Here is a 27,353-nt window from a genome sequence, read left to right as displayed (position 1 = left end):
AACAGCACATAACAGAATAACAATCTTAAAGCGACATACCAACATATTAAAACACAGCAAGGCTCAATAAAACAGTCAAAACAGAACAACACTGAACAACCACAGTACCATACACAACAAATGGACAGCACAAGAAAAAAACATAACAAATAACCACCACAACAAAATAACACACAATAATGTGCACATTCGTGTTACACATTACCTTCTCTAGAATCCTGTTTTTATACTATATAATTAAATGTGTTTGTACCAAGAGCATTCTTAAATTGCCATGATTTTTTGTTGCACATTAATTTTATTATACCTGAAGATTGCAGTTCTCTAATTGTTTGGACTCTCAGGGGGAGATTTACTAAGATTTTACACTGTGTTTGCCTCACAAAAGTGACGTGCAGCGGAACAAATTCAGTTTTTTCCCAAATTTACTTTACAGGTCTAAACTTGTTTAGCACTGGAAATAACGCGAAAATAAAGCAAAGCAGTGCGTGGCGCTACTTTGCATTACTTAGTGCCAAGAGGGCGTACCACGGGTGGAGCATGGGCGTTCCCATGCAACCACCCAAGGTTTCTGATGCTAAACCCATATTACTAAATAAAGTAGACTGTGTTTAGCGTCCGAAAACTGCGCTATCTTGAAGTAAGCGCAAGTTTTCCGACTTTTAACGGGTGCTGCACTGTACAGCACACATACAAAGAAGAAAAGTGGTTTAAGTCAGCCTTTGCATAGTATTTTATACTGCAAGGCTACCCTTCCAGTACAAAACTTGGAAAATTAAAAAAATTAGACTGGCTGAGACATCCCTCCACAGTGGTGCAAAGGTGTCTTCGTGGTGCACTGCAGCTGATTTCAGCGCTGGCGCTAGGAAAAGGGGAGGAGAGTGCCATATTTCAGTAAATTTGGTGCTTTCCTTTTCACGTAGTGCAGTATTTGTGGCTGCTGCATTGCGCTGGGCGAATAAGTCATAAATCTGGCCATCAGTGTCTTACATCGCACTCTCGCTAAACGTGTAGTTACCGGTTCATGTTCCACCTACCCCGCCTTTCCTATAAAATCATATTTTTTCATTTCTTCTTACCTTTGACATACTTTAAACTCCTTTTTCAGTAACCTACAAAATAAACTCTCTCAGTAATTGTTTTAATATTTATCTTTATTGGCGTTTTAGGTTTTCTCTTGGACGAAATATGCTGTGACCTTCACAATCAGACCAACAAATTGCTCAAAGGAGAGCAATGCTGATCTTCATGCCGGCTGCCATTTTGATGTTGGCCATGTAAGTAGTCCTGTTTTTTTTTTATATTTCCGAGTTGTAGATCTGGCACAGCTAAAGACCACTTGCTTTGTAACATACACTGAGAATAGGTTTTAGATCAGTCCCCATCATCCATTGGCTTGTTTAGGTCAGCACACTTCAGCCAGTTGCCTTTACGTTTGCATCAACTCATGGCATTTCACCTGAGTTTTTGGTGCGTTTATTTACGGAGTTTCATATAGCGCAAACTTGACCCAAAGATATTGGGTATCAGAGCGCTTTACACGAGCACCAGTTGCATTACATGAGGACACATTCATTTCTGTTTAGCACAGGGAGATTACTTTATTTGGACAGAATCACAGGATGTTGCGCGTCCTTTCCGAGACTCGAACCCGGTTCCCCAGATTTGAGGTCGATCGCTCTAGCCGTTAGGCCAGCTCCTCTCCCTGTAGTTACATTGCTAACAAAAGTAGTCCCTCTCTAGAGGCAGACAGACATGTTTCTGGGTAGTATGTCTCTCTCCAGTGTCAGTAAGCATTCTGTTATATAGGGGGTTCCAGGTCCACATGCTAATAAATAAATTGGCAGGGACACCAATAGGGTGCGGGTGCAACTGCCCCAGTCTTGTGTTCCAGAGCTTTTTTTTACTAACAGCGTCCTTTGACTGGTGATGCCTGTGATGGATGGGTCTGGGATGGCTAGGTACAGCCCCTGGGTAGCGGCTGGTTCATGATGTGTCCAGCAGGACACTAAACATGCCTAAAAATTGCTACATGTCCTCCCATCCTGATTGGGTGCCTGGACATTTAGCCATTTCTCTGACGGCCCTTACTCTGTCAAGCTGTTGGAGAGGTTTGGCTGTGGCGGTGATGGAGTAGTCATCGCTGTAAAAAAACCTAAGGTCCGCCCCAATTTGGGTGGGGAAATATTTTGGGGATGTGCATACTCTGCCACCGTTGTGATGGAGTATACATGCCATCAACATATAAATATGGCGCTTTATCCACCAGTGCCAAAATAAATGTTAATGTGTACTTAACGATATAACTGGTGCTCATGTAAAGCGCTCCCATACTTTCAGGTCAAGTTAATGCAATATAAAACTGCAAAAACAGCCAAAATAAAAAATAAACAAGACAGAGGGAGAATATACATTCTTAAAAAAAAAATAGAAGCAGCAAACACTTTAAAATGTGCTCTAGAGCTGCCATACCTGCCTGATAAGTAAAATAAACAAAAACAGAAAGGTCATGTTACAAATTAATACAGACATTAAATGAAGTTCTCTATAAATATACCGCCGGGCCTCTGCAGACTCTGAAAACATGGACATATGTAAGTCTTTTTCTTTTGGAAAATACTGTCAATGCTGGGGCCTTTTGAATTTCCAATTACCCCTTTTATACCCTCTCTCTCCAGTCTGGATAGTATGAAAAGTGTCTGTGATGGGCCTAATAAAGTTATTGGATTTTCACAAAAGGAACCTGCAAACAAAATAAATACAGGCTTTTTTCAGAGCTCTTGGCTCAGTAGAAAACGTAAACATTCCAGTCTCTGCCTTGATTTCCGCACCACACCACCAGCACACTTACAGCTGTTGGAAGTATACACTTGACAACCAGTGGCAGCTCCTCCGCAATGGCGGAGGGAGGTCGCCTCACTGCCTGGCTCAGAGTCAGTAAATGTAAATTAAAGCAATGTTCTTGCATTTTTTCAATTTACTTTTGCCGGCTCTTAGCCAGCAGTGTTGGGGGGGAGGGCGAGGCTAAGGTGGGGGGAGGAGTGCTACATGCACTTCCACTCTCTAAATGCGCATATGTGTTTTGGCCCTGCCTTTAAATGATGTTCTATGGAACTCTCAACTTTCTCATGTTTTAATAAAGCCTTGAAGCCTTCAAGGGCAGGCTAAACTGGTCATTAGAGACCTGCTCCAACGTTAAATGCCAGTGTTGAAGATGAAGGCCTATAACAAGAGAAAGGTTCTTCAGTAGATGGTATTAGTCAATGAGAACATTCCATCTCAAACATGCAAAATATCTCTTGAAAGTAACAGGGGGTTTATAGCCTCTCATGCCTCTGATGCTTGGGGCCCTTTCACAGCTCTTGGTGTGTATTTGGACCTAAATTCACAGTAAAAGGTGGGAAAATGGGCAGCATCAGACTTATTTTCCTTGGGCTCTGCCAAACTTTTGTCTTTGATTGGCAGAGACGAGGGATACACATGCTGAGCAGAATCACACCTCACACCTTCTGAAGCTCCAGGAACACTGGGAGCAACAGAAAGAGGAAAGAGGTGGGGTGGTCTACCGTTCTGCTGGAGGCAAATTACATCCTTCCACCTGAATGGCTGCATTTTTTCTTCTGAACCGTACCCAGGGGCAGCCATAGGCATGTGCAAGTTGTGCACCTGCACAGGGCCACCAAACCCCAGGGGCCACCACGCCAATATATATCTTTAATATAATAATCCTCTGAGGATGGATACATATTTGCGTGGCGGCCCCTGGCAGGGATTTGGCCGCATCCAGCTCTGTTCCACTTCCAAACACCCTGACCCCCCCCCCCCCTTCACTGGCCTCCGCGCTCCGTCTCATCCGGCCCCCCTCTTCCGGGCCCCCTACCTACACTCCCTGCCCAGGGCCGGCATGAGCCTAGAGCCGCCCCTGCCCTACCCTGCCTCTACAGCGGCCTGTTGCCCTTATCTCATTTCCCAAGATAGACCCTTAGAGCTGGTGTCCATCTTTGTTAATGACGTAATCAATGTCACCCAGGTGCTGAGTGTTGTCTCCAATATGTGGAGGACATTTTCTATCCAGATCTTCTACATTACATACAAGAACGTATTTAATACTGTGAAGTAGACAGGGGATGTAATCAAATTACAAGTAACTAGTTACTGTAACATGTTACTTAACCAGTGTGCTTTATCGCCTATGATATAATGCTAGCCAGCTTTTCTAATTTTAATCATATTTTAACAGGCATCTACCATGAATAAATTAACTCAGTGACATTTGATAACTTTAAAGTAGCAAATATTAGTATATTCTTTTGTTTATGTAAAATCCAATCAAAAAGGCACATCATGATAGCTCTTTCTGACTAGACAGTGGTTCAGACTCCATGTATTGAATTAGTCCTTTGACACAGCCAACTTTGATATATTTGTCAGTTGACTTGTAGCAGGTGGTTGCTAATGGATCGTGTTGGGATTTAGACACTGCCCTGCATACTAATGCTAAAAAGTCTCAGGCTACCAACTTGATCCAGTAGAAGCCATGTGTCAATGATTGAAGGGAATATTCCTCAGGGTGACTGATCATAAGTGTGAAACTGTCACCCGCACCCAATATTTTACCATTGCATGCACCATAGAATTATTGCATCACATCTATGTAAATACGTATTGCCCTCAATTCTTAAAAGTTACTATGGGGCACCTGCTGAGGCCTGTGTGAACCAAAATAAATAAGCAAATCTGTTTGTTTTTAACAGGAGTTCAAACGCTGCCAGGCAGAAATTATTGTGATACCTTGGCTTGAAAAAGTGGATCCTCTTAAAGTCAACTGCTCAGAGACTATTCTTGAGATCGTATAAACCTTCACTTGCAAATGTTTAGCATCTACCCTGAAATAATAATGCACACACGACTTTTTGTGAAGAATCAAAATGTTGATCCCCAGAGAAGATGATGTCTAGTTGACCGGTGCACGCTGTGGGAGGGGTGATGAACTTTGGTTCGGTTACTTTATCAGTTTTTAATGACATGGTCACGGATGACTCTGCTATTGTGACTTGGACTTTTGGGATTCTACGCAACTCTCTATGTCGCAGAGTCCCGTACTCCAGCGGACCCTCATGAGTATTTGCGGGGGGCAGCAGTTACTCATCTTCCGACCCTTGAAGCAGATGGGTTGGAGGCTCCTATCCGGATTGAAGAGGTGGTCTCTGCCCCTGCCTTCGCCTGTGAAGGTGCCAGGCCCAGATAGTTTTAGTGCCCTTTTTTATAAGACTTACTGTGTGGAATTAGCCCCATTACTTACCCAATTATTCAATTTGTTTGCTGACACAGGCACCCTCATGGCTTCTATGCTCCAGGCGACGATTTCTGTCATCCCCAAACCAGGGAAGGACCCGGTGCTCTGCGACTCCTACCAGCCGATCTCCCTACTGAACATAGATGCAAAGTTATTCTCAAGCATCCTGGCCCACAGACTCAACCCTCTCATGCCCGGCTTGATTAACCTGGACCAGTCAGGCTTCATACCGAGTAGGCAGTGTGGGGATAACACTAAACTGTTATGCCACCTGATTGACAAAGTGCACAGGTCAAAGGAAGAAGCTTTACTGTTGACAGTTGATGCTGAGAAGGTCTTTGCCCGGGTACACTGGCCATACTTGTTTGCTACACTGGAGCGTTTCGGTGTGGAGCCTAAGTTTCGTAAGTGGGTGGCTAGCAGTTACAGTGCTCCTACTGCGGTGGTCAGGGTTAATGGTATACTTTCAGGGGACTTTGCGGTGGAGAGGGGCACCAGACAGGGATGTCCTTTCTCCCCAATGTTCTTTGCCTTATATATGGAGCCCTTTGCTCAAGGGCTCCGGGACAATCCACAGGCGCAAGGTGTGTCCTATGGGGCTGACCGCCACTTAGTCAGCCTTTACGCTGATGATGTCATATTTTCAGTGGCTCACCCCCTGACTTCTATGCTGGCCAGGGGTGGGTGGAATTTGCGTAGTCATGCTCTGCAAAGCTCCGCGAAATGGTAAAAAATATCCGCGAGCATGCAAATGTTCCATGAACATGCGGAATTGCTTGTTCCGCCCGTTCATGATGCTATTTTCCTGTTTGCAAACATTTTTTGCGTGCTCGGGGATAAATATCTCGTGAACACACATTTTGAAAGCACAAACAAGCAAAAAATTCCGCAAAGCAGCGGATCGTGGAATTTTTCACAATTCCGCGTTCTCCGCGGAACGCAAAATGACCCAAATTCCCCAAATTCCGTGAGCGGAACGGAATTTACCGCCCTGGCCTACTAGCCATAGTAAAAGCGCTGCAGGTGTTCAGTCTGGTCTCGGGCTTCAAAATGAACTTGCAGAAATTGCAAGTCCTGAATATCACTGCGAAGCACACCACGTTGGATGCACTGCAAGCCCAATTTGACTTTGCCTGTGTGACAGGGGCATTACATACTTAGGGTTGGTCCTACACAGCAGTCTGGACAAGACAGCGGAAGTGAACTATACTACTTTACTCTCAGGCATTCGGAAAGACCTCGCCCTCTGGCAGCGTCTAGCCCAGTCATGGCCTTGGAGGCTGGCGGCCGTACAAATTAATGTTCTACCTCGGGCCCTATACCTTTTCCAAACCCTCCCTTTGTTGCCCCCGCCGAAGATGCTCTTGCATATCCAAACATAGATTGAACATTTTATTTTGGGCCCAACCTCGCCAGACTGCAGAAGATTCTGTCATGGCGACCTAAGAAAGAGGGAGGCTTGGTAGTGCCTAACTTCACCCGCTACTTTCAGGCCTTGCTATTCTGTCACCTTGTAAAATGGAACCGCCCTATGACGGAAAAGCACTGGGTGTTTATGGTTCAGACAGTGGCCGGTCGGCATATCTGGAGGGAGGTCGGCTAGCCCCGACCTCCGCGATCCTGGGGACTTTATTCTTCACCCGTCACCTACCCCACTATGATTGTTTGGGATAGGGTGTCTAAATGGACCAATCTCACCACATTTCCCTCCCCATGACTCCAATTTTTTCAAACCCGACTTCCCTCCCAGGAAGGACAAAGACGCAGGCACATGGTTTGTAAGCTTTTAGGGCAGCTGTTCGATCAGCAGGGATGTATTCCCTTTGAGGAGCTCCGTGAGGGTTACGGCCTGGCCGACACAGACCTTTTTCTTTATACACAAATGTTGCATTGGACAGCCGGTCCCCTAGTCCGTCCCCTGGTCAGCAGACCAATTCTCCCGTTTGAAAAGTGGCTCTTCCTGACAAAGGGATGACCGCAAATTCATCTCCGAACTCTATACCTTCCTCGCCAATGGTGCTCAGGGGGTGCGTTCAGCAGGACAGTAGCGGTGGGAGCCGGAAATAGGGTGCACACTTTCAGATAAAGAATGGGAGGTTTTTTCTTATAGGTCACAACATTTTGCCCACTCCATGGGCCACACAGAGACCGCATTTCAAATTGAATCCTACTGTTATTATACCCTGGCTCGCTTAACTAAGTGAAATTCACAGTGTGACAGCCTTTGCTGGCGTGGCTGTGGGAGCCCTGGTACCCTCTTAAACTTGCTCTGGCACTGCCCCAAGCTCATGAGGTAAAGGGAGAAAACTCTCGACGAAATTGACAAGGCCTTTGACACTGCCATTCCGAGTTTCCTTGCCGAAACTATTTTAGGACTGCCCAACGCTCTGACCATGCCCTTGCGCTCGATCAGGGGCAGGCAGATTGCCCTGGCTTTGAATACTGCGCACCGGGTCCTACTAGCAGGCTGGAAGACAGACAGGATTCCAGATCACTTTCAATGGCTGCACCAATTGTGGGTCCTCCTGGGTATGGATCGCTTGTCTATGGCTACACTTGGGGACAAATCCGAATATTTCAAGATCTGGGGCCTTATTTATCTCCATCCTATCCTCGGAGTTCCGAGAACTATCATGCCCTGCCTATTTAAGACTTCTGAAGCTGATTCCTGAGAGCGGGGGGGAGGAGGCTAGTGGGGTTGGCCCCTGATGGCCTCACTCGATACCCAGGGACCGGGTAACTCACACTCAGGACCATATATGATCATCTGTGTGTATTTCTGGCTCACCTGGAGAGAGGAGGGTGGGGTGGGGTGGTCGCAGGGTTTTCTTAGTTGGGAATTTGGGTGTGTCCCCCTTTGTTTTTTTTTTTTCCTTTTTGTTCTCTAAAAGCAGACATTTGTTCCAAGTGGGTCTTAGTAGGCCCTTGATACATCATCAGATATAGGTGTGTTGCATAGGATTTTTCAGTTGCTCTCCTCTTATAGTACTAAATCTGGTTAATGCTATACTCAGTTGACGTGGCCAGCCCAATCGGGTTGTAGGCGGCATGCTGTGTTATTTACTCACTTGGGGCCAGATGTAGGAAGCCTAATTCCAGTCGGTAATGGCCGAAATTACCGAATTTCGGCCGTTACCGACCGGAATTAGGCTTTTCAGATGTAGGTGGCCAAATTGTAGGATTCGGTAATTTACCGAATCCTTAATGTAGAGAGCACTCAAGTGAGTGCTATTTACATTTAAGGATTCGTTATTTACCACCAACTATTAGTTGGAGATAAATTACGAATACCTTTTAAAAAGCAATTTTGTGCTTTTTATTCAGTGCCATGTGGCAGACATACATGCCCTTAGGGCATGTATGTCTGCCACATGTGCACCCATGCACTATACAGGGGTGCAAGAGGGTGTCAATGTGACACCATGCCACCCTTGTAGGTCTACCCCCTATTACCAATTCGGTATTTACCGAATCAGTAATTCTTATTCATTCCTATGGGCCTCCAGGCCCATAGGAATTAATGGGGAATACCGATTCGGTAAATACCGAATTAGTATTTACCGAATTTTACCGATTCAGTAAAATTTACCAAATCATTAGCTACATATCATTTACCGATTCTAAAATACCGAATCGGTAAAATTAAGTATTTTAGAATCGGTAAATGATATTTACCTACATCTGGCCCTTGGTATGCTTTTGATTCATATGCCCCGTTTCCTTCCTTTTTACTATGTCGCAGTTGGCCCAGTGGGTTGTAGGAAATATGATGTGATGTATTTCCATGCTATGAGCTCCGCCAATAAAAATCGACTTAATTCTAAAAATTACATACAGTGTCCCATTGCCAGACATTTGCCATTAATACTACCAATAAAGTTATATTGAAAATTACCATAGTGTGTCAGGGCAAGCATTCTGATATTGCCCCCTTCAATATGTCACTGTTAACCCCCCTCATGACAATATTTACCTCCAATGTGCTAGTGCCAGCATTTCCAGCAGGGATGCACCCCCAGATTCTCCCCATGGAGCTAAAACCAATCTGGTGGAATGACCCTGAACACCCATCAGGTCTTTTATTATTATTATTATTATGTTTCTTATATAGCGCCAGAATCGACCCCCGAAGGGGTATCTCCGCGCTTGCCTTGGGAACCCGTCCTGGCTTTTCCCTGTGAGATAGCCCCTACAGGGCATCCCCAAGGTGAAAGCCAGGCATCCCGCCGCGGGGGGGCCATTTGGAGATTAAGCAAGCTTAATGCCCAGAGTTGCAGAGTGTGAACCCATGATTAAGTCAGGCACCGAAGCGAGAATTATCGAGTCCGTGGACATTTGAGCTCAAGACCCTGCCGCATCGGGAATGAACCCTGGTCCCGGGTCTGACCTCTGCTTCAGTGTCTGCCTGCTCTAACCAGTGAGCCACACTTCTCCACACTTCACTTACATTCACTGATCTGTAACCCTGTATTACTGCCTATTTTGCGCATCTGCTTACAGTAGGAGTTGAGAGCTTTTTGCCTTTATTGACTGCTCCATAAGTTTCCATAAGGTTCCACCACTTCATATTAATTTTTTTCCATTTCTATGATCCCCTAAAAGAGCCTCCCCTTCCCCTCCCATCCTCCTGTCAATTTCAAGCAATGCAATATTTGGAGGTGTGAAATCTAGGGAGAGAGGGAGGGTAGTTGGACTGTGAAAAGAGGAGGAATATGGATCTAGGTTATGCAGATTACCAGTCAGTTATTATTCATTACCCATCATCCGTTCCTCTCATCCCAGTCCGTACACATTGGGTATATAACAAGGAAAAAAACTTTTCCGCGACAAATAGGTGATGCTGAACAAAGAAATTTATGTTTTTAAACAATTCAATGCATTTATGAATCAAGGACTACTACATCAGAGCTCTTTTAGTGAATTGGCACATGAAAGTAGGTGTCCTGAAGAATAGCACTTGTTACTTATCATGCGTTTAGTACGTATGCCATTACAACGCGGTCGTTAGTACGACTGCGTTGTTAGTTCGCATACCTTTACTATGGAATTCGGAACAATGAATTGCATTAAGGGGCGCTGGATGTTGGAATAGTATAATTTACTATTCCAACTCCTGTCTGTGCGGACACTATATTGGATTTTAAATCCAACACCTACTCCCCCGCTAATGCAAGTCACTGTTCCGACTTGTGGAGTAAAGGTATGCAAACTAAAAACGCGGTCGTTATAACGACCGCGTTGTAATGGCATGCGAAGTATCGCATGCGAAATAAACACTGTTCACTGTCCTGAAGATTCAGGGTCACTAAGAAATCTCTTTCTGAAAGGAAAGGAATGTTGGTTTGTAGCGTTTCCATTCTGAAAGTATCTTTGACAAGGAACTTTTTCAAGGCCTTTGGGTTCAGTCCTGGATTAAACGTTCTACCCTGCTTGAGCACCAAGAAAAGAGTTGAGTAAACGCTCTGATTTCATTGATCAGGAGGTACAGGAACCACAGCACCTTTGATAAGAAGATGTTTTGGTCTCTGTAGCATGAAGTTTTTCTTCAACTTGTCTTTTGGTAAAACTGTATTTCCGAGCCATGGAGTTCAAGGAGGTGTTCTTGATTTGAATTTGAATTCCATTTTTCATGATGCGTAACACCCCAACATCCTGAACCTTTGCTGACCACTGTTGATGTAGTTCCTCACAAATAATTTAGTTCCTATTAAGGGCAACTTCTAGATCAGTGTTATTTGACCCCTGTCCAATTTCCAAGATCTAATCCATAGCAACATTCATCCATGAATTGCTTCCACAGCGAAGAACTATGCTTAACACAAGGAATCAAATGTGTAACCCAATAAATATTTAGTCAAAAGTTCCATGTTGTCCATGCAAGGAAGGTGATCTGTACCCTCATTTAGATATCATAAAGAAACGGAAAGTCTTTAACACCATGCGCGCTACGCGTTTTCCCGCTGTGCGCTGACTTTTTTAAAATCCCGCGGTTCATGACGAGCTCAGCTCGTCATGAGCGTACGACAGGCGTAACTCATGACGAGCTGAGCTCGTAATGAGCGTCAAAGGGGTTAAGAAGAACTTGTGAGGTGTGGGCTGTATGCCTATTCACCCTGATTGAAAAATTAGATGCTGCATAGACCCTCTTCAGAGAGCCCTCTATTTTTCTGTCTGCTACATCTAGGAGAACAGCATCCTCTGAAGCCAGATTCTAAGTAGGCGCTATGGAAGATAAAATGGCATGTAACTTCAGAACCTGAGGAAAATGCTCAGAAAAATCATCAATTAAATATTTCCTATTGAAGAAATGAAGAATAAACATTTTAGCAATATTATTCCATTCTTTGGACAACGCACCCCTTATCACGTGATGTAATGGAAGGCGCTGAAGTGCACTGGGAAGAGAATTCATCCTCTTGCTGAGCAGACTGCATAAAACCTAGGATTTGTCTGATATGTTCTAACATCTCCTGGAACTGGGTCCATTGAACATATTTTATCCTTGGTGCATCTGCATCCTCATACAAATCCTCTCTGAGCCTTTGAGCTGAAGGCACTTTTAGTGAAATATCCACAGCCTCCATTATATAAGAGACCTCTTCTTCTTCCTTAGCCTTTCACCTGCTCCAATAATAATAATATTAATAATAATAATAGAGAGCTTATAGAGCGCTCAGTAACGCCATCTCGGCGTGTCCCCGCGCTAAAAGCAACCAGCGATCACCATGAGAGCCTATGACCTACACAGTGTATAGTTGTGTTTTAAGCTTGGCCCTGAACAGCGCTTCACTGCTCTCCAATCTCAGAGCAGGAGGAAGTTTGTTCCATTGTTGAGCTGCTTGGAACGCAAAAGATCGCCACCCATTCTAGCCTTCCTTATCCTGGGGACTGTCAGCAGCCCGGCACCCTACGACCGGAGGGTCCTTGTTGGTTCGTAGCGGCTGACTAAATCCCTAAGGTAGGCGGGCGACCTGCCCCAGACAATTCGGTGACAGAAGAGGAGGCACTTAAACAGCACACGTTTCTTCACAGGCAGCCAGTGAAGCGCATCCAGCGCCTTTTGAGAATTAGCTCTCCTAGGTCTTCTTAGCACCAATCTAGCGGCGGAATTCTGGATAACTTGCAGGCGGCCCAGGCAGCCCTCGGTGGCCCCTAGGAACAAGATGTTTCCATAGTCCATCCTAGAGGTCACCAATGCCTGCGTCAGTGTCCTTCTGGCCGCTATGGGTAGGAGGTCTAAGGTTTTGTTTAGGGACTTTAATACTCCAAAACATTTGCCCACAAGACGCCTTATGTGGCCATCATAGGAGAGAGAGGGGTTAATCCAGACTCCTAGATTCTTAGCCTCCTCACAAGGTATGGGGGTAGGGCCAAGGCATGGAGGCCACCACTCAGCTGACCAGTTTTTGCTTTTTCCCCCCACCACCAACACCTCTGTCTTAGAGCCATTGAGTTTTAGGCAGTGGGAGTCCATCCACTCAGCTAGTGCCTGCATACAGGACTTAAAGTTGGTGGGGGTGTTAATGCCGTACAGGAAAGTAGACATGCTAGAGGAGGCAGCCAGTTCCTGTTTTTACCCTGCTGCTAGGGAAAACAAATCTCAAAACTCATGAGATATTGAGCTATTGGTCTCAGAGGCGCAGCTAGAGCTTGTGGCGTCCGGGGCTATCCCTCAGATTGCCGCCCCTTGGGGGGGGGGGATTGCTGGGGAAAAAGGACGGCGAGCACTTGAAAGATGTCCGAGAGACACGTAGTATTGCCGCTAATAGTTACCTCAAGTGAAGTGTGTTGTAATTTCATCTGTGATATATATGGAAAAAAGGAGTGGGTTTAATATACACCTTTGCCTTAAGTTATTTGGTTTGTGGATTTTTCTTGATAAAGCTCAATTCCTGCCCAATTTAATTCTCATCCATGACCCTCCATAAAGCGCTTCATACCATTTATGAACGGGCTCCCATTTAAAGGTGAAGAGAACACTTATAGTTTTCATTACATGCCACGTTGTGGCATCCACCTACTGATAATGCCAGGCTTCAGCTTGCATGGTGAATGTAATTAAGGGCGTGGTTTAAAAACACTTCAGCTAAAAATCTGTGCTTAGCATAGTGTACCGCCCGACTTGTATTTTGCTGTTTCTGTCATTGCATCCAGATATATAATACAAGTAACATCATAACTACAACAAGTAAGGACCATTGGCTTTGTCAATGGTCGTAACTTGCAAAAGATAAATAAGCAGCAACTATGGCTTGTAAACAGAGCCCGATAGCGACCCGTTTTAAGGCCCCTTTTTAAAAAACAGCCGGTGCTCAGACCCGGTGAGACCCGGCCCACTTAAAGCCCTGGGGATGATTAAGCTGGTTGAACGCACACTGCAGGGATCTCTTCAGAACATATACTTAATTCCCAGAGGGCCCACTCAGCCTTTCAGCACAAGAAGCAGATGAAACGAGGACCACTGGGGTGCTTTGCAACGACAACTATCACACAGGAGATAATTAAACGAGTGCCCTGTGCTTTACAACTACTCCGATATTACACTTGTGACGACGCCCACCCACAAGGTGACACCCTTGGCACCACCTCCCCACACAGGTGAACTGTGGTTTGCGTTCCTCCACTGGGCTGACAGGAGCTGCGCATTTCTCTGTACTCATGGGATAAGCACTACAGTCTTTTAAAACTAAAAACTGCAGTTGTTTTCATAAAACTTAAAACAAGAACGCTGCAAAAAATATAATAAAAATGCACAACGTGTACACTCGGCACAGAACCCAAATGCTCGAGGAAAGAGCCTTACCTTGGAGTGGATTATAAAGCGCCTCTAGCTGTACCCAAGCGTGGGGATGGGAGCAGCATTCCTTAATGCCCTGGAAGAGCAGGCAGGGAAAAGCCACTCACTTCCTCGTGGTGCTTCGTGAAGTTCTCGGTGGACTCCAATTCTCGGTATACTCTTGATAGGTGAGCAGCCCTGCCACTCATGCATTCCCTTGCTCCTTCTTGGCAGCAACCATTCCCCTATAGGGGGTATCCAGCTACATCTTGAATGATCTGAGTGGAGGGTCTGCCTGACTCATGGGCGCACCATACCACCATGCGTGCAGCGTGCATACGCTGCACGCACGTTGCACGCATGGTCAGTTTGCTTGCTTGCATTTCAAACTGTGCCACTGTGCGGGCGTGGCACTTGTGGCCCGTTGCGGCGGCGTTTATAATTTATTTGTGGGTTGGGGATTCTGACTGACAAAGTGTCAGACAGCGAATGGCCCCAAATAAATCATAAAGGCCGCCGCAACAGGCCAAAAGTGCCGCGCTGCCTTTCTGCCTCCAAAACATTGCCGCCTCGGGCGGTTCACCCCCCTCACCCCCCCCTAGCTACGCCAGTGATTGGTCTTCAAAACAACAGTAATGGTGTACCGCCATCGTGCTTCATTCACTCAAGCAGTCCAACAAGTAGGGCAGCAGTACTGACACTGTGTGGTCTTCCCTGTCTTGCTGACCAACATGAAACAATATCAGGAGCTCATGAACAGGGAGCACGCTAATTAGGGGAATATCTCAAACGCCGCCAAGCTCAGCAGAGGGGAGGAAAACAAGTGTGTTCACAAATTCAAACTATATTTTCAAATATATAACATTTTATCAATTCCAACATAGCATCATGGCCCTGTAGAACAACAGAAAACAAAAATGGAGGATAAGAGTGGAAGGTGAGACTCCTATAAGGGGATGTTAGATATTGAAATGGAACTAAGGAAATACAAGTCACTACAGAATAAGTTTAACAGGCTGGTGATTCTGTGGGGAGGCGGGGCACCTCAATGTGTAAGGACTGGGACGAGGAGCATGGATGATGGGTAATAATGGTGGATATTTGTATCCTGCTCCAAGATTACAGTGTCTGTCCTTTTGTTTCTCTTTTAAATTTAGAACATTCTACTCTCAGTGGGGTGGTGGTGGGGGTCTGAAATAGCCTTAACGCAATGGATAGACCAGTTGTTAAAGACTGTCTCCCACATTAAACACTCTTGCATGTGACTGGGACCTATAACTCAGGTTCAGGTACTTTAACAAGCAGTATGGCCCTCTGCAGTCGGCTATAAAACTTTAGAAAACGCTTGAGTATCTGTACTGGGCAGGTAGCTGGCAGCGCATCGTATCATCTCTCTTAGCTATTCTTTATAATTCCAAGAGCAAGTAAGAATCCTTGCTATATTTATGAAGGAATCACACCACAAATATGCAGGTCAATGCAGAAATAAAACTTTATAATGGCTTTGTCAGGACTGGAATTATCCCTAATTTTGTGCTGTAGGTGCCTGTAAACCTTTCTTATGAATAGTGCCTTTTTGTCAATATATCCTAATCCAGGAGTCAGTGCCAGCTAAACCCAAAAACACAAGTTAGGAATGTTGCATCTATGCTGGTGGGTTTCTCTCCCATTGAAACGTATGATCAGGGTTGTAGCTATCAATAATGCAGGAAGTAAAGTGGCAGCTGGCCCACTGCACCCCCACATAAGCATTTTTTACTACCAGTCTGGGGTAAGGGTGGCCATTTTGTTTCACTTGCATTAGGACCCATAGCACCTTTGTTACTGCAATTATAACAATGGATTTCCACCTGAAATCTAAATGAATTCTGATGACCGAGGTTATGGGAGACACTAGCTGTACAGGGCCACCACAGCTATACATAGTTCTTTTGCACTTTAGACAGACAAATACACTTTAAGCCTGTGACTCAAAAGTAGTTCGTAAGAGCTTAACAATATAAAATACACATATCACCTTTTGCAAGGGAAAGACTGTCTGACCCTGATTATTTATAACCCAGGTGGTGCCAAATGAACACATAATGGTAGAGACCTACTTTGCACCCCCTTAAAAAAGTTGTTTGGTTTTTCCTCACCCGGTTTTACTGGGTGTGGGAGGTGAAATATCATCTACCACAGACTCTTTTCTAAGCATGCATTAACCATGCATGCGTTTCCCATGCAGATGCCTTTACCATGCATGCCTTTCTCATGCTTTGTAAGTTCTAGATTAGGTAAGGGTAATATTTATAGTTTAGGGATGAGTAGTGGTAAAGGGAAGCAAGGGTATTATTAGGGTTCGGGGTGGGCAGTGGGAAAGGGAGGTGAGGATATTTTTAGGATTTAAGTGTAGGTAGTAGACAAGGTAGGTAAGGAAAATTGTAGGTTTCAGGGGTGGGTAGTAGTAAATCAGCTAAGGGTAATTTTAGAGTTAAGGGATGATAGCAGTAAAGGGAGATAGGGTAATTTTAGGGTTCGGGATGGGTATAGCTAAAGGAAAGAGTTATTTTATCCTCTTAAGCGCTGCTGACGGCCAACGGTCATCACGAGCGCTACCTCCCCAGTGCTGCGCACGACCATTGGACGTCCATTCAGCACTAGTTCCAATGGACAGCGCAGCACTGGGGAGGAATATTTGCGAAGCAGCTAAGGTGTTAAAGTTTAGGGTGGTTAGTGGTAAAGGGAGGTTACGAGTAAATAAAAACAACAGGTCTCCTGAAAAAAGGAAAACATTTATTTATATATTAAATTAAAAGTATATACATACATATATAACCCCAAGTTGCATTTGCCTCTGGAGAGCTAAAGTAGGGCTGCTTTTGTATAGACAGAGTGCTTTTTGGTTTGCTGATAATATTATTGTTAGGAGCATCTATGCAACTACTGGGAGCTAAAGCCATTACGCTCCAATCCCTTAGATATATCGGAGCTCCTCTTATCCTTTCTTTGTCAACTGGACTCAAATTCACAGATAGAGGGTAAAACTGAACAGGGGAAAAATCTTACCAGGAAGCCACTCAACTATCTGTCCCATAGAACCAAGTGTAACATTGTGTAGCAGGCTTGTTCAGTTGTGAGTGAGACCCTTCTGTGTGTCATGGCCCATACGCCAGTTGAACACCACGCACGATAATAAGTCAAAATATGTGGTGCTCATGTGTCACGGAGTCTAAATTTTGGCCTCTGCACTTATTCTCACTGAGTGTTGTTCACATTGAACGGGATCTTTCTCTTTGTAAACCCTTGATTGCCTTCCTGTGGCTCCCCTTGCTGGACCTCCCCCACTAATATCCCCCCTTTTGTATTTTCCTTCCTGCCCCCGACTATGGTTTATGTTTTGTATTGTTCTTTACTGATAAATGGCAATCAAAACAAATTAAAAGAAAAAAATGTCAGGAAGCTCGATCTTGGTGCAGGAAGCATGCGTTGTTGTGTTTTGGTGTGAATCTGTTTAGTAGTTTTTGAAAAATTATGATACACAAATATTTGTATATCTGGGCGGTTGAGTTCGAGGGACTTTTGCGAGGGTCCCTTGAAACCAAGTTTTTAAAAAGAGCCTTCTAATTTGCCCAGGGGCCTTTTATACCTTTGGCCCTTCTTGCTCCTGCGGGAGCAAGTCTCTGATTGTCTGCCAGCACCTTGAAGAAAAATGTAGCTGATGGCCAGTAGAGGACCTGGGAACTTAGTCCCCTGTCCTGCATTTTTTAAGAATGAAACATAAAAGGGTGCAAAGTAAGTACATTCAGCCGTTGTAGGGGGTCCTAAAAGAGAAAAAAGGGAATTTTTGCTGCAATCCCCTGGACTCCCGCAGGATCGCAGCAAAAGAAAAGCAAATGGCTTCTCGCCATTGATTTTCTCAATAGTTGGGAAGAGGACTTGAGGGGGGCCTCCACCCTGAGCCCATTTTGGGCTCTAAGAACCCCATCCCCTGCTCCAAACTATAAAAAAGGGGAGGGGGCATGCAGCCCTGCCGCTTTGAGCCTGCAGTGGCCCAGGAAACTCCATTACTGGGGCAAAAAACTTAATTTCTAGGGCAGTGGGGCACACAGTCCCCCCTCTCCAATCCCAAATGGGCTGGAAGAAGACATCCACTGGCGCCTAACAATAAGTAGAGGAGAGGGGGGACAAGTAGCCCCCTACCTGAGGCTTTCAATTCCCTGGGACCACACTCCGTGGGGCAGTCTCTTTCACTGCATCCCAGGGAGCCCAACCAAGGGACAAGCAGGACAGCGGGCAGGGAAAGATGTGAGCTCCCACCCAGCAGGAGCTTAGAAAATGCTCTTCCTGAGTGTGAGCACATCTCTGTTGCAAAACTCTGATTGTTACCGCCTGGTGGGAGCAAGCTGAAGTTGCTGCTCGTTCCAGGAGAGAGCAATGCGGGTCCCCAGAGCCCATGCTGGCTTGGTTAAGGGGCTGCACCCCCTTTTGAAAAACAAACGAATTCCCTGGCGGATGTGGCACCTTGGGCCAAGAGTGGTTTTTTGTAGGGCGGCCATGCGCTCCCTCCCCCTCATTGAAATAAAGGGCCCCCAGGTATAGGGTCCCCGGGTCCTTAGAGGCACAGGGAGGGAGCGGTGCGCAACCTTTACCCTGTTTAAAAAAAATGGCCAGGGGAGAGGGTCCCTGGGGCCAATAGTAGCTTGTGGAAGGGAGCCACACAACCCCGTCCCCTTGGAGGAAGCCAGCTGCCTACAAGGGGATTGGACGCTGGGCCTGGCCTGCAGCTGTGCGCAACAGGTGGTTTCCCTTTACATATGGTAATAAAATATTACTTAACATTAAAAAAAGCCCTTGGCACTAACTGAAAAAAACAAAGGTTAAAGTGATGTTATATATATTAAGGTGGTAACAACGACACAGGGTCGTGACCCCTGACCAGTAAGGCTGAGTCCAAGACTATTAAACAACTAAACAAATGCCAATTCTAGATATTGCTCAATCAATTTTAGATTTGACCTGTATGAAAAAAACATAAAGGTCCGTTTTTTAATTTTAGTCACTAGTTTATTTATTTACTTGAACACTAGTGGAACATTTTTTTTTCTGTAGTAACCAACTTTTGGTGTATATACAAAAGACTAGTACAACATAATATTTACAAGTGATTCATAATATGCAAAAACAATTTACAAAATTTTTTAAACACATCCAAACTTCCACACTGGCCAAACCATTCAGCCATCTGCACTCATCCAACACAAACAGTACAAATCCTAAAGGTCTAATGTAAAAAAAAAACACAATATATATATCGATTTCTTTAAATGTACATCTATACACTTTTCACATTTCAACGTATTTTTTCCTAAATGTGATATTTGAACCTTTTTTTTAATTGGACCTATTTAAAGAAATTATTTCAATTTTTGACAAAAAAATTGAAATAATTTCTTTTTTTTTCTACTTCACATTCTTTGTGGCTAAACTGATACTTACAATGTACTGGGATGATTATACCACACAGCAACAGTACATTTGTAAAATTACCCTATAACAGTAAAACTCCCCAATACCTTCCAACTAATAATTAGGGCCTCTAACTCGAATTGTGCTGGACTGCACCAAGCTGTTGGGTAGCCCTGCTTGGTCAAACAGCGTTTTCTATTCTGGAATTAGTGTCAGGGAATAATGTTTGCTGTTAGTTGGAGAGCAGATGCAGTCGTAGTAATGTAAGAGACCCAGAGCCTGCACATATCAGTAACCGTCATGCCGTCCTGCGGCTAGCTTATTCACATCTGGTACCCATTTTATTGACATATGTCCCTTTCCCTTGTGGTACACACACAGCTCTAATGAGCTGCACTTGTTTCTGAGGTATTCTCTTTTCATTGAAAGGAACACTGGTATGGGCACGACAATTTTGATGAGTTTATACACCGGACTCTGGGTTATGAATTGCATCATTAGGTGTTCTCTTACAGACGCAAAACAGTGGCACACTCACTTTCCACTGCTCTTATTAAGCACACCCTTCTTCAGGCCCTCAGCAAGGCTTCATCAAGGATTTGTTTGCCCAAATGAGTTGACGCTGTTAATCTGGACCTCTGCACAACCTTGCACAGTAAATGATTGGAACTGCTGTTGGAGTACGATTTCAGGGTGAGCCGATGTGTGAGTGCGTGTGTATATATATATATATATATATATATATATATATATGTATTTTAATAGTTAAAACTATTTTATTTACTTAACATTATTTACTATTAGGGTGTTATTTTATGCACCTCCCTCCATTATTTTCACTGGAAGTGTGTCATTCACCTGCCTCCATTATTTTCAGTGGGAGTGTGTTGCATTACCTCTCATTGGCCATGTCTGGGACTTGACCTACTCCAAGGATGGGCTAGTGTACATTTACCTATTGTTTAGTCATCTGTAGGGTGTGCAGTTACTTTGGAAGTGTGTTGTCTTCCCATTTAGGAGCAAGTATTTTAAATTCTCCAGCGGTCCCCCATTGTCCCTCCCATATTTACTACTAAAAAATAGGCTTATGAGTGTGGAGGTCTCTTGCACTGTGGTGGAACTCTCCCAGAAATATTACGAGGCATAGCCGAGGTCTCTGCATGTGGACTTGTAATTATGTGAGTAGTGCTACTGTAGTACTACTAGCATACCACAAAATACAGCTCGTGAATAGCCCCTTGTTGTCTTGTGTTTGGACAGATCGGCCATTAGTCAATGTCTTTGTGTCCCATGCCATTCTGAGAGGGATGCAGTCACTGAATTTTCAAGCATCAGTTTTTTGGTGTCTGGGACAGTCCCCGGCCAGAAAGGATGAGATGCAGTCACTTAATAGTTAAGAACCAATTTCCTTGTGTCTTCCCCGCACTTTCTACAGTGCCACTTTCTACAGTGCCAAAGTATTGAGTCTGGTGGGGACTTCCTCTTTTTGTCAAATACCATAGAAAGGTACGTTGACTGTCATTTAATTTTCTGAGTCCTTGGAAAAAAGCTCATGATATTTTTATCAATTATCGTGAAAACAGTTGCTCATATTCTAGTTTTTATGTATGATGTCAGGTATACAGTATCGGCTTGTCCACAATGCAAGTGTGCTAATGTGTTTTGTATTTTCGTCTAGCCTCTAGTCCTTGGTATAGCTGGTCTCAGCCCTTTTCGAAGTGTTGCTCTTTTCGAGTATGGACATGGATATGCTCCTCGTCATGGACAAGGACATCAGCCAGAACCATTTGTCCCAATGTGCCCTGGGGCATCCTGGAAACCCAAAGCACCAAGCTCACCTTCCTAGTAGCTGACAACACTTAAAGATGGCTGCCGAGATGACACACTATTAATGACCTACCAGCTCTGGGACTTTTGAATGTCAATGCCATTGTATATGTCGGCCAATCTGAAGGAGATAAACATCCCAGTTTGAAAATCCCAAACAGATGATATTGATAATAAATGCAGAGATGTTCTCAATAATGTTTATAATTGAATACGTTTAAAAGTAACAAAAATACATTATATTAGTCGCCCGCACACCTCAAGACTCCAGATCTTAACCCCTTCGATGCTCATGACGTCATGCAGTACACTGGTCGTGTGCTTATGACGAGCTGAGCTCGTCATGAACAATGGATTCCAAGGACTTTCAGCACAGAGGGGGAATTGCTGCAGCGATAGTGTTAAACATTTGATGTTGGGCGGGATAAAACATTAGCATGAATTGTGTTTAACAATGTCATTCCGTATCTGACATGGCAATAAAAAATGATTTCCACAGTAAGACTGCCAAAGTTAAAATTGCCTTTCGTTTCATTACTCCTGGGTGTAGGGTAGGTGGTCACCGTGCTCCCAAGCCGGACTGAAAACCAAAACCTGCCCTGGCAAACTGCTCGGCTGGCCCCCAGGTGGTGCAACTGAGCTCTTTGCCGGGGCCGGTTTTCGGACGATTTTGTTACAGGGCCAATTTTGCAGCAATCCCTGAGGGCCCAAAACCGCCCCCCCCACCCTTGCGGCGCACCGGGGGATTGCCCGGTGCCCGCAAAGGCCAGTCCAGGCCTGCATGCTCCTAATTTCACCTTTCTAATAGGCCTGGATTCTTTTCCTCCTCATGAAAAGTTGTGAAAGTTGTGTCATGAGTCCCCTGAGATTTTCTAGACCTGTTTTGTTGCCCCACAGTGGAATGCTGGACTGTGCCCTGAAAGGGGTGGAGCCAATTGTATCCTTCCCTTAAAAGGGAAACTAAAGCACTGCTAGCCAGGCTAATAAACAAATTGCGGTTGGCATGCAGCAATCATAATTCAAGGACAAGGCCTTTTTATCAGCACTGCTCATGGGGAGACTGCCTGATGACTCTTGAAAACTAAAATGTGCACAGTCCATCTTAAATCGGACCCTTTTTTCTCACAGTTTTTTTTTATTTATTTTAAACATTTTATATAGCGCAAACATGACCCTTGAGGGTTTCAGAGCTCTTTAGAAGTGTTAAGGAAAGAAGAAACACATAAAGGAAACAAACAGCATAGACTAGGACAGTACTATGTACAGGATGCAGTAGCTACAAGATGGGGACGAGACCAACTTTAGGTACAAACTGAAAAATCAACCAACAGGATTGCAACAAGCTAGTAATAAACATTGTTGTATACATTGTGTCATATCAGGGCCAGAGGTTAGAGTTCATGGGTTCTAGACCAGACATTTTTTCATCAATAGTACTTTGAATTCTTTTTTGAATGACGCTGTCAAGGGGTTCAGTCTGAGTTCAGGAGTCAGGGAGTTTGAAATTCTCGAGGCAATACCCGAGTATTATCGGTTGTAGGTTTGTTTTTTTTTGTTTTAGAATTTTTGTGGTTTCAACAATAGGGTGCTTTTTACTTTTGGAGGATCTACATCCACCAGATAACTCCAGTTTTTGTGCAAGGTACCTAGGGGTGTTGAAGTGAAGGGCTATATGGGTCATGCAGTTCATTTTTTACTGTTTTTTTGACTCATATGGGAGCCAGTTACGAGATTTTAGATCCAATTGTGTTTTGCCTGTTTGGTGTACATACCTGTATACATGTAGGGGTGGAGTACCCTTTCCTTGGGACTCTGAGTTTCTAAGCCCCGAAATAAGATTTGTTACTCAGAACATTTATAGACATCGCTGCTAGCTGTTTCATTCCACACATGTTCTAACCCACCTGACCCCTGACTTCCTCTGTGCACAGTTAAAAGGATATTAGTGTTATGGAAGGATGGATAGAATGCACAAAACTAGTTGCTTCTAAGTATTTGAGTACAGTTTAGTACCTGAATGGCTATATCACCTGCCACTCAAATAACATAATTTCCGGATACAAGATGGGTCCTAAAACCAGCATTTCAGTTTGCCTTTGACCTCTTGGACAGCATAGCGGAAGGGGGGGGGGTTCAGAACCAGGGCACCAGATTGCCGCCCTCCTTGAGAGACGGAAGTAGTTTCAAGGAACCAGGAATAAGTCTGCTATTGGTGTGAGCTGAGGAGAAGGGGAACATTGCCAGAAGCACAGAGAACTGGCTGAACTCATTGTCAAGAATCCAAAAGTCCAGCTGTTATGTGCACACTACTAGGACCCGCTGCTCCCTGGAACTTGAGCTCAAGCGGAGACTGGCATATTGCAACCTCTGCCCAGGCCGACCAAAAGGAAATGTAAAGTACTGGATACTGCTTCTTTGTGCCCCCTTCTGTGTTTTACCTGTGAGCAAGTGTACTGGATACCCAACGTCCTTGCCACGGATGTGACTACCACACGAGGAGCTCAAGAAGATTTGTCATGACTCATTGCCTTTACTGTGTGTGGTTAAAGAAGTAAGATAACCGCATCCTGTCACATCAATCCTCATCTGGCGTGAAGACCACAAGCATCTCAGACCATCCAGCATATCTACCTTGGCCTCCTCCGGGACCATAACCTGCGTACTGGAAGACGGAACAGAATGCTCAGAAACATAATTCTGAACCTGGTTCGTGCAACCCAACGTATGATTTAAAGTTATTTGAGAAAGTTCGTAGTGGTGTTCGCCACCCTCTATACACTTTATTACACACACAGTGGTTTCAGCTGTTTAAATAGCCTTAATTTCTACACCCTGTGGAGATTGCATTGCTTGCAAAACAGCGCATTTTAATTTGCTATGCCGTCTATGTAAATAAAAGTCCTGACTCTTATTGCAAAGTTTGCCAGAAATATATGTATATATGTATACATATTTTTTCAGTGAAAAAACAAAGATTATTGTAAAGTGTGTGTTTGTGTGTGTGTGTGTGTGTGTATATATATATATATATATATATATATATAAATTCAATTAGCCTGGCAGCCGCCAAGCTCCGCTCTCCTCAAGCCTCTGAGCGAAGGCGGTTCGTGTGTAGGTTGCGAGCCTTAAAATTATTTTGAATTCTGACTTTCCGTTTTGGATCAGAGAACACATGAACAACTTCTTGCTTGAGAAATGCCTTTTAATGCAGTTCAAAGCAACAAAACTCTACGCGTTTCAGGAGCTCACCTCCCTTGTTCACGAGTGCACAAGGGAGTTGTTTGTGTGTTCTCTGACCCAAAACGGAAAGTCAGAATTCAAATTAATATATATATATATGTATGTATATATATATATATATATATATATATATATATATATATATATATATATATATATATATATATATATATATGAACCAACAAAATTTCCCTCTTCAAAAGGAAATAACGCAGGATACCTCTGGATGTTTGCAAAGATGTTTTATTCAGGCAAGTGTGGCAACTGCCTACCGACGCGTTTCACCAGTTACGGCTTGTTCACGGTAAAGCTGTGAAAGTGACCAGTGCTATTTACATGCTTGTGTTTAAACAGTGAAGTAGGACAACAAACTATTGCATGGCAGACATATTGAACTAGTCAATTGGGGAACATCACTTACAACGCATTTTTTACAACGCACTACCATTACATCGCAACCATTACAACGCATACCATTACAACGCATTGCGCTGGGGGGCGCTCTAGGATAGGGAATATATTTAATTTACTATCCAACACCTTCCCTGCTATCCACGGGGACTGGAGTTGGAATAGTAAATTAAATAATTCACTATCCAGCGCCTAAAAGCATTATGCGTTGTAATGGACTGCGTGGTAAAAACCGCGTTGTAAAGGCATGCGATGTAAAAGCATGCGTTGTAGTGACACCAATCCAGTCAATTCCATGGGTTCATAGTAGTCAACTTGAAAGAAAAATAAATCGTTTCTTAAGCAGTGAATAAACATTATTACACTGACTCAAATTAATAACACGTAATTTCTGTATGATTATCACACACACTTAATGTTCGATTGGCACATCAGTGTGCGTTGCTTGAAAAGTCCTAAAGTCCTGCCCTAGTGGGCATATAACAGTTTTTCATAGCCGCCATTACAAGCTGGTTATATATATATTCACTGAAAAAACCATAGGTTTCACACCAGTTATAGTTACCTGGAAATTTTACTGACAGAAAAACCATTGAAATTCCACATTATAGTTAGTTGGACTCACTATAACTTGCGCGTGTAATGCACTGCTGATGACGTCACATATTACATCACTCATGACATGGTCAGTGACATCACTCATGACATCACTGATGACTCCATCCTTGTGACAGAGTGACAGACCTCCTTTCAGTGTAATGTAACCCTTGAAACACCTTGGGGCGCGTAGCGTAAGCGCTTCGGGTCATGTCACCTGAAAATAACACTTTTGATTGGTTCACAATAGTTTTGTTTTCCAAATGATGAAAGACCCCACCTTTTTTCCTCATTTTCACTTTGTTGTTTGAGTGAAGAAGACCTGTATTCTGTGAGAAATGGCTTCAGTAGTTGCTGCTGCAGGTGCATCTGGACCACCACCACCTCCACCACCACCACAACGACCACCACAAGACCACATTGGTGGTCATGAAGAAGAGGAGGACGAAGAGGAGCAGGAGGAGAGGCAATATCTGCCTGAGGACACTCCCCCATACAAACCCAAAGAACATTTTATTTGGGAGTTTTTCAAAATGCCGAGGGGTGCCAAGAAAGTAAATGCAGCAAAGGTCACTTGCCTCATCTGTGACCAAGAACTGTCAAGAGGGAACCCAAATAAAAAGTATTCATTTGGGAACCACACGATGATAAGGCACATGCAGAGGAAGAACCCAAACAATTATTCAAGAGCAGAAGTCAGGCAACTGACCTTGAACCCTCCCCAACCTTCTACTTCCAGCACCTCCAACCAACCCACTCCATCCGGTGAAGAGGCTAGGGAGATGGTCCCTAATGTTCAAACAAAGTTTTCCAAATTTAAATTTGTTTGCATATATTGCAACAAAACTATATCTTATGGTGAGCAGAGCATCACTTTACTTAATCGAGCTGCAGACAACCATCACTGCAGCAAGCAACCTTAATTGTTTTCTATTTTTTGCTCCAGTTGAGCTGTTTGCAATTCCCTGTCTTTTGTTTCACCCCAGAAAAACTACAAAAAAATATAAAATTGTTCTGAAAATCCCAAAAAAAATGTTCCAAAAAACAAACAAAAAATATAAAACAACAAAAAGAAAAAAAAAACAGTTCTTTTCAGAACTACCTCCCATTTATATAAAATGACTTACATTTTTAAACTCTGCCATACTCTTTTCTCCCCGGTGCGCGTACCGGGCGCTCCCCCCGCGCAAATAAAAAAAAAACCCTTTTTTTTTTGCCCAGCGGGACCCTTTTATAGCCCCCACATCAAACCTAGGGAGTCAGGGGGTGTCTACCCTGCCCCCTTATGGTCAATTCCCCCTTTGTTTTGGTCACCTCTTGTGTTTAGATCCTACCGAGACACAAGATGGCGGCCGCTCCGGACTGTTTCGAATGTTTACAGACACCCAAGAACCAATCAGCTTTCTGTGCGCAAGTCGCGTGTCGCGCCCGGAGCGCTCCCCTAAGCGCATACCGGGGCGCGCTTATAGATATATATTTTTTTTTTAACCTAAATCACTCAAAATCCACTGGAGCACATATCTTGAGACATAGCAAAGGCACATCGGCTACCAGTCCCTACAATTTTGCCAAGTTTGGTGGAAATCCATTCAGCCGTTCGGGCTAAAAGTGAGGTCGACCTCCCTATGGAAATTAACATGGGGAAAATGCGTTTTGGGACCCCCCTTTTATCTCGGCCCCCGCTTGACGCATCCCCCCAAACTTTCAAGGAAGGACCGCAGCTCGACGAGGCCATTTTGAGGAAATTTTCAGGCAGAT

At 44.2% G+C, this 27,353-nt stretch overlaps 1 protein-coding gene across 1 annotated transcript in view; it reads left to right on the top strand.

Annotated features, from left to right (window-relative positions):
- Nucleotides 1–27,353, top strand: part of LOC147665755 (kininogen-2-like) — a gene marked incomplete at its 5' end in the record, with an annotated part of 93,465 nt that overhangs the window by 50,108 nt on the left and 16,004 nt on the right. The window contains 2 exons of the mRNA XM_086949545.1: nucleotides 1,170–1,277; nucleotides 4,755–4,847. Coding sequence (XP_086805671.1) covers nucleotides 1,170–1,277; nucleotides 4,755–4,847 — 201 coding nt within the window. The remainder of the gene's footprint in view (nucleotides 1–1,169; nucleotides 1,278–4,754; nucleotides 4,848–27,353) is intronic.

Source organism: Lissotriton vulgaris, unplaced genomic scaffold, assembly GCF_964263255.1.
Source record: "Lissotriton vulgaris unplaced genomic scaffold, aLisVul1.2 SCAFFOLD_1182, whole genome shotgun sequence".
Taxonomy (NCBI): domain Eukaryota; kingdom Metazoa; phylum Chordata; class Amphibia; order Caudata; family Salamandridae; genus Lissotriton; species Lissotriton vulgaris.
The sequence above is the reverse complement of the archived record's forward strand: the minus strand, read 5'-3'. Positions and strand labels throughout refer to the sequence as shown.